The 15,541-nt window shown below is 54.9% G+C and overlaps 1 protein-coding gene across 1 annotated transcript in view; it reads right to left on the minus strand.

The window, feature by feature from the left end:
• SRRM3 (serine/arginine repetitive matrix 3) overlaps positions 1-15,541 on the minus strand; it is a 59,625-nt gene that overhangs the window by 30,672 nt on the left and 13,412 nt on the right. The window contains exon 2 of the mRNA XM_045284673.1: positions 5,564-5,820. Coding sequence (XP_045140608.1) covers positions 5,564-5,796 — 233 coding nt within the window. The 5' untranslated portion in view covers positions 5,797-5,820. The remainder of the gene's footprint in view (positions 1-5,563; positions 5,821-15,541) is intronic.

A 15,541-nucleotide genomic window follows, 5' to 3' on the forward strand; every position in this document is an offset into this window, starting at 1 on the left:
TAAGTCAAGTGGAGAGTAGCTAAGTCAGGTGGAGAGTAGCTAAGTCAAGAAATGATAAAGTGAAAGAGCTTAAACAAAAATGCCAAAGGGTGGTCTGAGAAGACAAAGTAAAGTCTTCTAACAAAATGCACAAATACACAGAGTGAGAAAACCAAAAATGAAGAACAGGCTTGGCATTTCTAGAGCGGAAAAAACTGAAGAAAAAAGTCAAGCTTCAAGCTGCAATATTAAGGGATTCAATGAACCAAATAGTGAGTGTTGTAGAAAGCATCAGAAAAAGGTGAGAGGAATACACAGAGTCACTGTACCAAAAAAAAAAAAAGTTGATGGTTTAGTAATTTGGGGAGGTAGCAAATGAACAAGAACCGATGATATTGGAGGAAGAAGTTCAAGCTGCACTGAAGGCCTTGGTGAAAAAACCAGAAACAAACAAGGCTCCAGGAGAAGACAGGAGGCCAGTTGAGATGTTTCAACAAATGGATGTAATGCTTGATCCTCTTACTTATCTATGTCAAGAAATTTGGAAGACAGGTACTTGATCCACCAACTGGAAAGGGTCCATATTTGTGCCTATTCCAAAGATCACTGATCCAACAGATGTAGAAATTATTGAACTGTATCATTAATATCACACACAGGGTTGAAGCAGTTCATCAACAGGAAGCTATGAGAAATCCAAGCTGGATTCAGAAGTGAACTTGGAATAAGGGAGATCCTCGGTGATGTCAGAAGAGCCTTGGTTGAAAGCAGGGAATGCTGAGAGGTTGTTTACTTGTGAGGTATTGACTACGCAAAGGCATTCAGCTGTGTGGATCAGAATGGAGTATGGATAGCATTGCAAAGACTTGGGATTCCAGAACACTTAGTTGCGGGCTCCTGTGGAATCTCCTGAAGAGACAGTCATTCAAACAGAAGTGGGCGAAACCATCTGCTTTAAAATCAGGAAAGGTGGGTGCTAGTGGTGTACCCTTTCACCATGTTTATTCATCTCTATGCTAAGCAAATAGCCTGGGAACCTGAAATATAGCAAAAAGAATGTGGCATCAGGATTAGAACAAGACTCATTAGCACCCTGCCAGATGCAGATGAAGCGATCTAGCTTGCTGAAAGAGAAGAGGGTTTGAAGTGCTTCCTGATGAAGATCAGAGAATACAGCTTAACCATAAAGAAAACAAAAATCCTTACAGCTGCACCAATAAGCAACATCACGATGAACATTGAAAAGTCCGAAGCTATCAAGGATTGATTTCATTTTGCTTGGATCCACAATCAACCCTCAAGGAAGCAAGCGGTCCAAGAAGTAAATGACATATTGCACTGGTCAACTCTGCTGTCCAAATCTCTCAAAGGCTTACAAAGTAAAGATATCAGTTTGATAAGGAAGATGCACCTAACCCAAGCCACGGTGTTCTCAATCACCCTCTATGCGTGCGAACGCTGGACAATGAATTGGGAGACCTGAAGGAAGACCGATGTCACGGTGCTAGGGTGTTGGGGAAGGATATTGAATATAACAAGGACTACCAGAGAAACAAACACAGCTGTCTTGGAAGAAGTGAGGATGGTAAGACTTTGTCTCGTGCACGCTGGCTATGTGACCAGCAGGGAACAGCAATTGGCTGAAGACATCATGCTTGGTCAAGTCGAGGGTCAGGGAAAAAGAGAACGACCCTGAAGGAGAGAGATGGGTTGACACCGTGGCTGCACCCAGGGGCTCAAAGCTAACAATGATGGTGACAGTGGTGCGGGGTCGGGCAGCGTCTGGTTCTGCTGTGCATGGGGCAGCTTTGAGTCGAAACCGGAACTGGTTCCAAGGCACCTTGCCAACAACAGCATCCGGAACAAGGAGATATGGCTGTCGGTTCTTTAACTGCCCCACCTGTGACTTTCTGTGTGGCAGCCCCAGGAGGCTAGAGCAGGATTTAATCGAAGCATGTTCACCTCTGCAAGGTCAGGGTGCTGAGTGACCTGCCTGGGGTCCCCGTGGTGGGTCCACTGTTGACCCTGCCCTGGGCTTAGTGTGGGGGCATGAATGATGTGTGGGTCTTGAATGGAAGCTCCTGACTTTCTCCCCTCTCCCTCCTTCCCTGCGTCTCAAGCGGGGCACCAAAGTCCTGCAGTATTATTTCCTCCTCATCTGTTCCTTCACCCCGGAATCAGGCCTTGTCACCTTTCAGGGCATCACAGTGACAGCTGCTGTCCCAGCCTCCCAAGCCCCTTGGCAACTCTCCCTCCAGCTTGACCTTGAAGGATTTGCTCTGTCCCTTGCCCCATGCCCTGCATAGAGCTGTTGTCCAGTGGCTACGGCCCTTCTCTCCTCCCTCTCCCCTCCCTGGGCTGTAGGTCAGTATCCTTGTTAGAAGACGTGGTGGCCAGAGCCAACAATGAGAATAGAGATACCAGGAGGATTAGGGGAGGGTGGGGGCAGAAAGGGGGAAATCAACCATAAGGATCGACCTATAACCCTCCCAGGGGGACGAACAATGGAAAAGTAGGTGAAGGGTGACAGAGGACGATGTAAGATATGAAAATAATAATCTATAACTTGTCAAGGGTTCATGAGGGAGGGCGGGTGGGAGAGGGAGGGGGAAAATGAGGAGCTGATATCAAGGGCTCAAGTAGAAAGAAAATGTTTTGAAAATAATGATGGCAACATACGTGCAAATGTGCCTGACACAATGGATGAGTGTATGGATTGTGCTAAGAGATGTAAGAGCCCCCAAGGAAAAAAAAAAAAGAAGAAGAAGAAAAAAAGAAGTGGCGGCAAATAGGGACAGGGGTGTTGTCTTGTCTCTGCCATCTGCTCACCACCGTGTGCCATCCTCAGGGCAGGCCCAGCCCAGCCCACGCTGCCTGTGCGTGAGACACACACGGTGCCCTCCCTCCTCATCTCCCATCTTTCAACAAGCGCTCACAGACTGACCCATCCTTCTGGAGGGCAGTGCGGCAATTCCTCTCAAGAGCCTTAAGGACATGAACAGCTCTGATTCAGAAATTAACTTCTCAGTTGAGTCTTATGCATGTCGCCGGGACCAAGCACAAAGGTTCCACTCCTCGGGCGTTTACAGCGGGCCTGATACAGACACCCCATCCACCACCAGGACCACCAGGTTAGGCGCTCCTGTTTGTGTTCTCATAGCAACCCCTCCCTCCTGGATCTTGATGAGTAGTTCATGCTCTAGCAGTTATGTGTTGACGGGCCTGTATTGTGGACTGGCCGAGGAGGTCCCTAAAGGAACTGGTCTGCTGTATGGTCGCGTCCCCTGCACCTGGCACCAAGCTGGCCACCTGCTGAGTGACTGAGTGAGTGACAAGTAGGACGAGTTGGAAGGATGGATGTTCACTTGTGGTGGAGGGGCTGGAGGCAGGGAGGTCTGCCCTGGGCTACTGCAAAGATCCCGAGAGAAGAGGATGCCTGCAGAATCACCTGGCGGTCTTGACGGCAGGCTGCACAGAGATTCCTTGGTAAGATGACTCCCAGGGCAATATCCGTCCCAGTGAATTAACTGCCATCGATCAATATTAAGGGGCGGGACTGCTTTCTAATGGGCCCAGAAGGATGGGTGCTCCTGTGAGGGTGCGGACGCTTGTCAAATGCTGGACAATCTGGCGAATAATCACAAATGAGCCAGTGTTTCTAGAAAAGGGTATTCATGACTGGATTGCACAACAGAACGCTTCCTGGGGCCTGGCTGGGGCCTGGCGGAGGCTAGGGGAGACCATATGTGCCTTCCTTCCCAGGACTCTCAGAACTTGGGTTACTGTCCCAAGTTCACAGGTGACTTCCAAGTGACTATGTCTTCCACTGACCTGATGGCTGCTAAAAGCAAAAAAGTGTGTGTGTGTGTGTGTGTGTGTGTGTAATGGTAGCCTAGGGGCTGGATTTCAGGGTGTCTGAGGGTCACCTCAAGGCCCTGACTGAGCACTGAAGACTTGGTGGGCTTTTTCCATGGAAGGAGGGATCCTTGATGCCCAGGGCCTTGATTTGGGGGCTGGGGGAGACAAGAGAGATTGGTATCAAGGGCATGGCTCAATGCCATCATCTTCTATTCCGGCGACCCTCCCCTGATAATGATGCTAATGTGTGCAACACAGGGCTGAAGGGTCACAGCGGAGGAGGTCGGTGGTGAGCCAGCCAGGGGGAGGGACCCCCTGGGGAGAGGTCAGTGAAAGGAAGGAGCTCTTGGGGATGCAGGCTGTTGGGATGGAGAGGTTCAGGGAGGAGGTGGGGGCTCTGGAAGGGCTGGGCTTGGAGAGGGGTGGGACTCTGTGAGGGGGCTGGGCAGTTTCCCAGAATAAAATTCAGAAGGCTGGCCCTTGTCTGCCCCTGCCAGGCTTCTCATTCCCCGGCCACACCCCCGGCCCACACTCACGGCACTGCTGGAGTCCCCCAGTAAGCAGGCCTGGAAGGCTTAATGAGGGGCCTTGTGGTTCTAAGTGGGTGGATACTCCCCACCCCACCCCTGCCTAGGCCTGCCCTGGGGGCTTAATTTCCTCTCTTCACACCCACAGCTCACCAAACCTAGCTCATCCACAGCTGGGGGCCTCCTTGCCATCTCTCCCATCCATCCTTCTCTGGTCCTACCCCCCCACCCCCTGCTGCTGCTTCACCCTCCCATGGTGCCCCGTTCCAGGCTCAGCTCTGTCTTGGCCTTCTTGGTGGCCTGGAACACAGGGATGTCTCTAAGTCGGCCTCCGTGGCCTCTGGGCACTATGGGAGGAGGAGGGTGGCCCAGGGCTTGGCTGCCTCCACACGGGCATAGTACCCACTTTGGAGGGGGTACTATGCACAGGGCAGGGACCTCCAGACTGGCAGCGTCTGGCACAGCTGTGGCTCCAGGAACAAACCCAGGTTCAGAGGGTTGCCAGTTCCTCGGCCAGCCTGACAGTGCAGGTGTGATGGGCGGCCCGGCTCCCCTCTGCTCCCTCAGCACTCAACCCCCTAGTTTCAAAGTATTTTCCCTAAGTATTTTCCACTGTGATCGAGTCAGTGGATTCTGACTCACAGTGACCCTATGCGACAGACCATACCTGCCTCTGTGGGTTTCTGAGACTGTCGGGGTGCGGTGGGGGAGCGGGGCTGGTGGTGCTGTGGGTCAGAACCCACCCGTTGCTCTTCGGAGAAGGATGAGGTTGTCTGCGTGCCGGAAACCCGAGGGAGCGGTTCTACTCTGTCCTGCAGGGTCACGATGAGTTGCAATGAGCCCACACTGTGGGCAGGTTCAGATGTTACAGACCCTTGGCCAGACTTTACTGGAGCCCGGTGTGGGGGGCGGGGTAGTGGTTATACACTTGGCTGGTAACCTCAAGGTCAGCAGTTCGAATCCACAGGTGTTATGCAGGAGAAAGAGGAGGCTTTCTCCTCCCGTAAAGCGTTACAGTCTAGAAACCCACAGGGGCCGTCTCCTTTGTCTCTGAGAGTCAGAATGGACTCCGTGGCCCTGCGTTTAGAAGTTTGGCCGCACTCTGCTGCTGGGCTCCGCCCCCGTCCCAGCTCCGCCCCGGGCACCGCCCACCGCCCACATGGCCCCGCCCCAGGCCCCGCCCCTCCCTCCGCGCTCACCCCTGCTCCTCCATCATCTCCTGCAGCTCCATGCACTTGAGCTCCACACGCCGCTTGCGCTCGTGGTCCAGGATCTCGCGGTGCGCGCGCTTCCCCAGGCCGGGCTCGGCGGCGCGCAGCTCGTCCTCGGCCCGCGGCCAGGCCGCGGAGGAAGCGCCGGGCTGCGGGAAGCCGTTGGAGGCGTCGGGCGGGGCGGGCATGTTGGCTGCCCCGTTATTCACCGTGGAGGACATGGCGCTGAGCCTCGGTCGCAGACCCTGTGGAGCAGACAGAGACCGGGACGGGCTGGTCACTTCTCAGCCGCCTGCTAAACTCCCCTGGGCGCGAGTTAATCCTGGGGATTTTAGGGTCCATCCACCGCGCGCTAATCTGCTTCTCGAGCGCTGCTGGGGGGCGGGGGGCGGTTGGACAGCGGCTCAGCACCTTGGGTTCTAGCTCAGGGTCGAAGGAGAGATCGGATATCTGCTCCCCTTCTCTGAAAGGTGACGTCCGGAGGGCCTTGGTTTGGGGCCGTGAGCCTCTCAAGGGTCTGGACCGACAGCTAGGGGCCTTCTCTGCCTGGCACAAACGTGGACACCGCCCAGTCCTGCTGGCACGCCTCCCTCACCCCTAGTCACCCAAGTGGGTCCCTGAGAATCGTGGTTTAAACCTGGCTCCCACCCCAAAGCAGGCCTATGGCTCACCATCTGTGAGTTTGTCCTCTCATTTTCCCTGGCGCCCAGTTGTCTTGACTCTGGCCTGTGGAGTCAGGTCACATTTGCCTGGGGGCTGCCCTGGAGCACTAAGAAGTTCACCCCTTCCAGATGCAGTTCCATCCCCACCTCAATGTGGGGCGCTAAGCCAGACCCAGGCCCGCAAGACCGCCCCCTTCTTTGTTCTGGAAAAAGCTGCTTCTGACCATGTGGCCAATGGTGATACTGGCTTAGCTTTGGGGGTGGCCACATCTACCTGCAGGCTTGAGGTGGCGCGCCCACCCCACGGCTTGGGTGGTGAGAAGGCCTAGCCCCCACCCCAGGCTTGCAATTGAGAAGCAGGACACACACGGCATAGCAGGACCTTCACGGGAGGAGGCACCCCCGGAGCTATTTCGATTTCCCTTCTCCAAGGCTCTGCCGGTTGCTAAGCAACAGGGAGGCCTCCTTCCCAGAGAGTGGGCTGGGAAGGAGGGCAGGGGTGGATAGGGGGAAGAGAAGTGGGAGGGATCTGTCTGGGTACCCTGGGTGGGTCCTTCTCGGCTACCCTTGCCCACACTACCCCCCCACCCCCACCCCTACCTCCTGTCTCAGAGTGATGGGGGCGGGGCTGAAAGGCAGAGAGATAGAGAGAGCGGAGCGTCTAGGGATAAGTGAGATGAGAACATTAGTTCCTTTTACGTGATCTTCCCCGAGAGCCCCAAGTCCCTGGGATCTAGGCCAGCCTCCTCTGCTGCTTGCTCTGTGGCCCTGTGCAAGTCACTGCCCCTCTCGGGGCCCTGGATCCTCACCTGTGCCTGAGCTCATCACCCAGGTTCTTCAGGAGAGGGAGCAGCAGTGCCTGGGGGCTTACAGACAAAGCTACCCTTCTACCCCCTCCACTTCCAAACACAGTGGGCTTGCTACTTCTGCCCCAAGCCAGTCCTGCACCCCCAGCTCTCCAGGGCTGCCCCACTCACCAAGCCCCCAATACCCACCCCCGCCTGGGGACCTGGCTCAGAGAGCCTGAGATACACGTGGGCTATTGAAGACCCTCTTTGCCCATCACAGGTCATTTGTCATGAAGTTTGGCCTCTTCTCCTCTCACTTCAGCACCATCCACGTTTGTCCACGTCCTCCTCTCTCATCTGTCACCACCTTAACCCAAGCCTGACCTCCCTCTCTGATCCATTCCCTGCCCTCAGGCCTCTTCCTGTCCAGCCTCCATCAGCAATCTGGCAGGCTGGTTCTGGAACAAATCAGCCTGTGTCCTGCCCTGTCTCCAGTGGTTGCCTGTCGCCATGCCCTGAAGTAGTGACCCTGTCCCAGCCTCCCCTCCTCCCCCAAGACTCACCCTCACTCCCAACCCCACCTTCTTCATCTCTCTAGCCCCTAGGCCTTTCTGCTGGCTGCCTCCTTTCCCTGGAGCACATGTCACCTGGCTCTCCAAATCCCAAAAGCAAACCCACTGCCATTGGGTGGATGCTCACTCAGAGTGGCCTTATGGGACAAGGTAGAACTGCCCCCGTGAGTTTATGAAACTGTCACTCTTTACAGCTGGTGGTTTCGAACTGCGACTCGGTCGCAGTCCAACATGTAACCACTACGCCACTAGGGCTCTTCACCTGGCTCTTATTTGTCTGCAAAACCAAATAGGTATCCTCACCTTCCAGAAGCTTCCTTCCGCTCTGGTTGGTCCTACCCTCCCAGAGCTCCGGCTACTGGCTGTGGGTCATTGTGGGTTTGCAGTTTGGCTCCACCTTGGTTGAAGGCAATTTAGTATTTGGCCGCCAATGGCCAGCAAAGTGCCTACAACCTGTGCTGGTGGCCCACAGGCAAGACCATTAAAGAGGAGAAGCGCTGGAAGAACGCATGACCTGATCCTAAAGAGAGCCTGCAAGGCCCCTCACCGACTCTGCCTTCTGTTCTCACACCCTGCCCTCTCAGCCTTGGTCATTGTGCTGGGCTGAACTGGGTCCCCGCCAAAAGGTATGTTGACATCTTCACTCCAAACCAGTGAACGTGACCTTATTTGGAAACGAGTCATTCATTGCTAATGTAGTTAGTTAAGATGAGCTTATTAGGCTGGGCCCTAATCTCTTCACAGCTGGCCCTAAGGAGGAGAGAGACACATGCAGGGATGCTGGCCACAGAAAGATGGAGGCAGGGATGGTCATGCTGCTGCCACAAGCCAAGGGATGCCTGGAACTAGAATGGACAAGGAAGGATTTCCCTCTAGAGAACTCGGAAGGAACATGGTTCTGGGGCCACCCTAAATGGACTTGCAGCTTCTGGCGCTGTGAGAGAGTGCATTTCTGTTTTCAGCCACCGCCTTGGTGGAGATTCCTTGCTCTCCAGACAGGACCCTTCACATCTCGGCACCCTCACTAATACTCTTCTCCTTGGCTGGAGGTCAGGTTCCCTTGTTCGCCACCCAGTGCACTCAGATGCGCTCCTTAAAACGTGCACTCGGCCTCCGGGGCCCAGCCGGAATGGCGCCTCTCCCAGGAAACCTTCCTCTCTGCTATGGCAGGCTACGTCACAACGTCTGTCCAGATTTCTTTCGTAGGACACTCAGGTGTGGAGATCCCATTTGCTGTTGGTAAGTCTGCTTCCCTGTTGAGCTATTGGAAGGGAGGGGGACCCCCCTTCCCCTCGGGCTCCCTAGACTCTACCCTAGCACCTGGCCTTGCTAGAGGCAGGTAGAGAGGCGGGAAGAAAATGCTCCCATGAGTTTTTGGAGCCAGATGCTGGCCCAGGGGAGGGGGAGCTGGCAGGAGCAGCTCTGGATGCACTCAGATTTCCAGACTTCCCAGGAAGTGGGGGGAATGAATGGCTGGATTAGGCTGCCTGACTGCTGAGGACTGCTGAGGGCAAGGCTTGCAGAAAGGTCTGCAGGTGTGTGGGGGCTGGGGGGTGGGGGCTGGGGGAAGGTTGTAAGGACAGGAGGGTGTAGGTGCAGCCTGGAGTTTCACGAAGACAGATGGTGGATCACAGCAACATCACCTGGTGGGTAGAAGGGGGCAAGGCTGGTCTCTGGGGCAGGGTATTGAGAGGCGGCCCCCTGGGTCCCTAGATGAGTGCGCAGTAACCACAAGGCAGGCACAGTACCAGTTCCCTAGAAGTGCACCATTGCACACTAAGGCCACTTCCTTCCGAGGCAGGGTGGTAGGGCCAGCAGACTAGAGGATTGCTTGGGGCACAGGGGCTGCTGATTAGGTATCTCACATCTTTTATGACTTTCCTGTGAGGGTTCCGAAGGAGAAGCCACTGTGCTGGTGGCCACTCCTGTTCTGCTCTTGCAATTGGCTGATGGGTTGACCTGTGTCCAAAGGGGGCTGAATGTCACATTAGATGGAGGACCACATGGCTCCGCCGCCAGCCATGTCTGGTCCAGTATGTTCACCAGTGACTGGACAGGAAGACTGGAGCTTGATGATCAGATTCACCCAGGACACAACCTAGAAAGGTTCCGAATGAGAGATTCAGGATCCAGAGCAACAGACCAGAAAGGCGGATGGAATCGAAGCAGCTGTGAGGCAGGCGAGTGAGAGATGACGCATTTGGAAAGCCACGTCCAAACCAGCGTTCTAAAATCGGAACAGGGTCAACATAGTTTGTCTGCAGCACAGTTAGAAGGCTTCTAAAGGTTCTAAGTGATCATGGGCTCAATTTGAGTCAATGTCATGGTGTGATGCCCACAGCGTGGGTGTCAGCCACAAGAATGGCGAGCAGGAGTACCCACAGCGACTCATACGCCAGCGTGCGTCACAGCGTATGCTCAGCAGCCCAAAGGTAGGAGCATCTCCGTGCCCACCCGCAGATGAATGGATGGATGCACGGACTGTAATGTGTCCACACAATGGAAGATTACTCAGCCAGAAAGAGAGGCCAAATCCTAATACTGGCTGTACCCAGGATGAACCTTGAAACTGTTAGACTGACGGAAGTAGCTGAGTCACAAAAGGACCAACATCATATGATCCCACTCATAGGAAGAGTTTAGGAGTGGTTACCCAGAGGGGTAAGAGGGTGGGTGGGGGAAAGCAGGGCCCTGGCTGAGTGGTCACTGCCCTTCTGCTAAGGGGGATGAGAAATTTTGGAATTGGAATTGGAGAATTGTGATGGATGAAGGGAGCTGATGTCACTGAATTGCACAGGTAAAAAATGTTGAAACGACACATATTTTCTTCCATATATATTGACTGCAATAAAAGATGTGATCCCCACCCCCATAACAACCCACAGCCTGATGAATGTAATTGATGTCACTGAATTAAACCACACACAAAACCAAATTCACTGCCATCGAGTCAATTCCAACTCACAGCGACTCTGAATCAGGTTTCCTAGGCTCTAAATCCAGACAACCTCATCTTTCTCCCAAGGAGTAGCTGGTGGGTTTGAACCACTGACCTTTCGCTTAGCAGTCCAATGCTTACTCAACAGTGGTGTCTAATAGGAGACAGATATCATATTCACTCGTGCACTCCACAAACATTCCCGAAGCATCTACTCAGGGGACAGGGGCTTTGAAAGGCTGAGGATTTCTAGGTGAACAAGATCCCGTCCTGGACCCTGGGGAGTTCAGGGGGTGTAAAGCATTGGGGTAAGATGGAAGAGAACTTGAGCTCCCTGGGTGATTAAAAAAAAAAGTTTTGGAAATAGGTAAAAGTGATGGTGACACAATATTGGGAATGCAGGGATGCTGCCGAGGAGCACACGGACACATTTTATGTTATGCATCTTTTACCACCAAACAATTTCCTAAGGGAAAGAGTGAGGGAACTGGGGACATAGGAAAGCCCAAGCAGGCGTGTCTGTAGCCCTGCCTGGTTGGCCAGGGCAGGCTTCCCAGCAGCGGCGTGAGTCGGGGTGGGGTTAGAAGCCAGGGAGCTCCTGCACAGGATTCAAGCGGGAAATGATCAGACTTGGCAAGACTTGTGTGCACCTCCTAAAGAGCTGAAGCCTCCGAGATTCAGAGAGCCAGTTCCACTCTGTTCTGTAGGGACTCGGAGTCGTCACCGACTCCGTGAAGCTTGGGTTTGGTATTCTGGTCATGGTGCATAGGCCTCGACTGGATGGCAGTGAGTGAGTGAGTGGTGTTGGACAGATGTCGAGCTGCTAAGCACCAGGTCGGTGGTTCAAACCCACTGGCCACTTTGAGGGAGCGAGCTGAGGCTGTGTGCTCCCCTAAAGTTTTCCGGAGCCTTGGAAAGCCTCTGAGTTGAAGCTGACTTGATGGCAGTGGGTGGGGTCGGGTTGGGGTGCCTGGGGTCCTAATCTCAGTTGATAGGGGGTTTTCTTGGTGAGGTCACCGAGGCCGTGTTAGAGTAGAGTGCGTCTGAAGGCCAGCTCTCGAGATGTAAAAGTAAGCCGGCAGTGAGAAGCCGCCCCAGGGAAGACAGGCGCGACGTCACATGAAGGCCACTGAGGAATAGACAGAAACAAAGCTCCATCCCCTATAGCCAGAGCACTGATGTTCAACTACTCTTCTGTTTGGGAAAGCCCCCCAAACCCACTGCCATTGAGTGGGTACCAACTCATCGTGACCCGACAGGACAGGCAGAACGGCCCGTGAGTTTCCGAGACTGTAACTCTTGATGGGAGTAGAAAGCCTGTCTTTTCCCCAAGGAACAGCTGTGGTTTTGAACTGCTGACCTTTGGGAGCACCACCCAACCAGTCACCACTATGTCATCAGTGCCCCTGTACGACTAAAGCCACCCACTTAGGGCATTTCTGTTACAGATTACTAAGAGGAAGGTGGATTGGGAGTGTGTTGAGGGTGGGGGCGGGAATCCAGCAGGCAGACAGGGGTCAAGAGACACAACCCTAACCCTGACTGTCACCATGTTCTAGGCCTTGGGCTTTGACGGCTACGTCTTGCCTCCACTGCTAATGGACTGTGAGACGCTGAGCAAGTCCTTCCTCCACTCTGGGACCTGGTTTCTCCAGGAACAAAGAGGGAGTGGTAGTCAGAGACCCCCTCAGTCTTTATCCCTTCTGCAAAGGAAACCTCTAGCTCCCCCTCTTTCCTGGGGGTGTCACCAGTGGCTGAGCCCACATCTGCCACCACCAGGGCTCAGGGACCAGATCAGGTCCAGAGGGAAAGCCCAGACGCTGGAGTCAGCTGAACACAAGTGCAGGTTGAGTCCCGCAGTTCTAATTCAATGCCTGCTGATAAGGGAACACTCTCTTTTCTGACAGGCACCCAATAGTTGAAGCACTGGAGTCCGGCCCCTAGGGTGTTCTGCTGGGCCCCAAGACTAGCGAGGGCCTGGGTCTCTGAACAGGCCTAGCTAGGGGCAGGTCCACCAGGGCCTGTAGGTCCAGCTGTGCAGCTGGGGATGCGGGGAGGAGATTAACTGAAGATCAAATAGCCCATCTGTCCCCATTTGGGGACAGTCTGTTCCCCAAATCCAGCTGCCAGGCTCTGAGGGGAGGATGCTTAGGTCAGTGGTAGCCTGGGCAGATCTGGAGGCTAGCGGGTGGGTTGTAAGAAGCACAGGTCCTTGAGTGGGTGTGAGGGGAACACCCTGCTCTCCCTTGCGGGCTGTGGTCTTGGTGACTCTGGGTGTGTGGCCTGAACTCCAGGCCTCTTTACCTCTGGAACAAAAGTGCCCTCCTCATGGGGGGCCTGCAGGAGGCTAGCACAGTCTGTGGCAGGCCGGGGTGTGGGTCCTGACCTGCCCTCAATGGCCTCTAGGGCATGGCCGTTGTGGTTGTGGGGGCCTCTGGGGAGCCCAGGAGGCCTGAGAGCGTGAGTCCAGGGCGCAGGCTGGGGAGATCTGGGCCCTGGTCTGATACGGAGCTAGTGGCTGAAGCCGCAGAGGGAGCAGATGCCTGGTGGTCTGGGAAGGGCTGCGGGATGGCATCCATCTTGCCAGGATGATCTGCCACGTCGCCCCACCCCAGCTGGCCTCAGCAAACTCCCCTCACCACCCCTCCCCCCATCTTACTAGCAGCACCTTGGGTCTCTAGACCCACTTCACCAAGGAGCAGCCTCTCCTTCAGAGGGTACGAAGCCTCTCTGGCCCAGCAGTGGCACCCATTCTCCTAGGGGGTCTTTTCCCTGATCCTGAAGAGAACCCCTCCCCAGCAACCACGCGGAAACTGGGGGTCCGCACTCCACTCAGTTACACGTCCCTTGTTCCCATGGTATCCCCTGTGTGTCCCATGGTGGCCACCTGCCCTGTAGACATGACCCCAGGAAAAGGGGTGGGGTGAGGGCCAGGCACACTGGATTGGGTACCAAGGATTGAGCGGGACCCCTGCCTAACCACTTTGGCCTGGGTGAGCAGGGAAGGCGGCAGACCACCGCAAGTCTCCAATTCCTCACCTGTCAAATAGAGAACACTCCCTACCACACGGGCGGGCTGGAGGGGTGAGGGGGACAGCGTATCCTTTGATTTCTCAAGACAAGCTGGTCATAAAGACAGGTTCTGACATACTTCCCTGCCCCCACCTCACACTTCCAGTGTTGGGAGTGAAGAAGAGACCAGGGCCAGACACCGTTTGCCTGGACAGCATCCAGATGGCCCTTTGAAAGATGGATCTTCTCCAGGTGAGGAGGGGGCAGCACAGGCTAAGGGGGCAGGGGCCTGGCCTAAGGGGGATGTGAGATGCAGGGAGCTGCATTCCTGGAAAGTGAGGTGGAGTGGGTATCTGAAAACATGGGCTCAGACTGGTGGCTTAGCAGTTATGCATTGGGCTGATAACTGCAAGGTCAGCAGTTTGAAACCACTAGCAGCTACTCCTGGGGAGAAAGACAAGGCTTTCTACTCCTGTAAAGAGTGCCAGTCTCAGAAACTCACAGGGGTAGTTCTACCCTATCCTATAGGGTCACTATGCGTTAGCAGTGAGTTGATGGCTGTGAGGTTTGTGTGTGTGTGAAGAGGGAGTGAGGAGGGATGTACCTCTTCCCACATTTCCTGGAGAGGATGGTCTTTATAAGTGTCAGACATGAGCCAGTACCTACAGGCAGGCAGGAGACTGGCACTCAGGTTGTCCAACTGAGGTTGCCACAGTGGCTGGTCCAGGTAGCTCATCGGGGAAGAAGAGCGGTCTCCTTTCTGTCCAGAACTCTGGTGTGACCCCTGCCCTGTCCTGGCATCAAGGTCAGACTGCCCCTGGGGCACTGATGTCCCCAAGCACTGGGGAAAGGCTGCCCTCTCTCCTGCCAGGTCCTACTCTTCCCTCTAGACCTGTGAGCCATGACCCGAGGTGGGGCAGGGGCGAAAGGAACCAGGCAATGCCCACCAACTCACTGCTATTCAGTCGATTCCAACTCTTAGCAACCCTGTAGGACAGGGTGAAGCTGCCCCTGTGGGTTTCTGAGACTGTAACTCTTTATGGGAGTAGGAAGCCTCATCGTTCTCCTGGTGGATTCGAACTGCTGACCTTTTGGTTAGTAGCATAATGTGCAACCCACCATGCCACCAGGGCTCCCTAGCAGTGGCCACAGTAGACATGACATTCTCCTTTGTGCCCCAGGAGGCAGGCTGCCAGGTGGTAAAGGCCATGGGACCTTGGGAGGACCTATCCCCTCCCCCTACTTGCTGCCTGCCCACACGGGCTCTCCTCCATATCTTCTCCCCTATCTGCACGGTCTGACGGGCATAGAACCTGCAGGCGGCACGTGGCAGAGCCTCTAATGAGCTGTGACACAAGGACAGGAGCTCAGCCGGGAGGACTTCCTGGAGGAGAGATCCTGAAGCATTAAGTAGGAGGCAGGAACCCTGGGGGCATCGTGGGTTACAAACTGGGCTGCTGACCACAAGGTGGGTGGTTTGAAACTAGCAGAGGAGATCGATGAGGCTTTCTACTTCTGTAAAGACTTACAGTCTCCGAGCCCTCAGAAGAAAACCCCCAAAACCCTCAAACTCACTGCCATAGAGTTGATGCCAATTCATTGTGACCCTAGAAAGCCCTCTTTCTCCTTCAGGGCAGCTGGTGGTTTTGAACTGCTGACTTTTTGGATGGCAGCCCAATGAGTCGCTACTATGCCACCAGGGCTCCTACCCACAGGGGCAGCCCTAGCCTAGCCTATAGGGTCGCTATGAGTTGGAAAAGACCCAAGGGAAGTGGGTTTCCGAGTCAGCAGGAGCTGATGGTACAAAGAGGACACGGGAGGAGGGGGTGTGGAGGAGAGCCAGAGAAGGGCGTGGGCCTGTGGACCGCTGTGCCCAGTGGGCTAGGCAGGGCGAGAGGCCCGGCCTTCAAGACCGGGCAGGAGAGCTAGGCCTGCACCCTGCAGATTGTAGCCAGTGAGGCGCTATGAGTTGGAAAAGACCCAAGGGAAGTGGG

This window comes from Echinops telfairi, unplaced genomic scaffold (assembly GCF_000313985.2).
Source record: "Echinops telfairi isolate 266 unplaced genomic scaffold, ASM31398v2 ScPeMD7_5;HRSCAF=22, whole genome shotgun sequence".
In the NCBI taxonomy this organism is placed as follows: domain Eukaryota; kingdom Metazoa; phylum Chordata; class Mammalia; order Afrosoricida; family Tenrecidae; genus Echinops; species Echinops telfairi.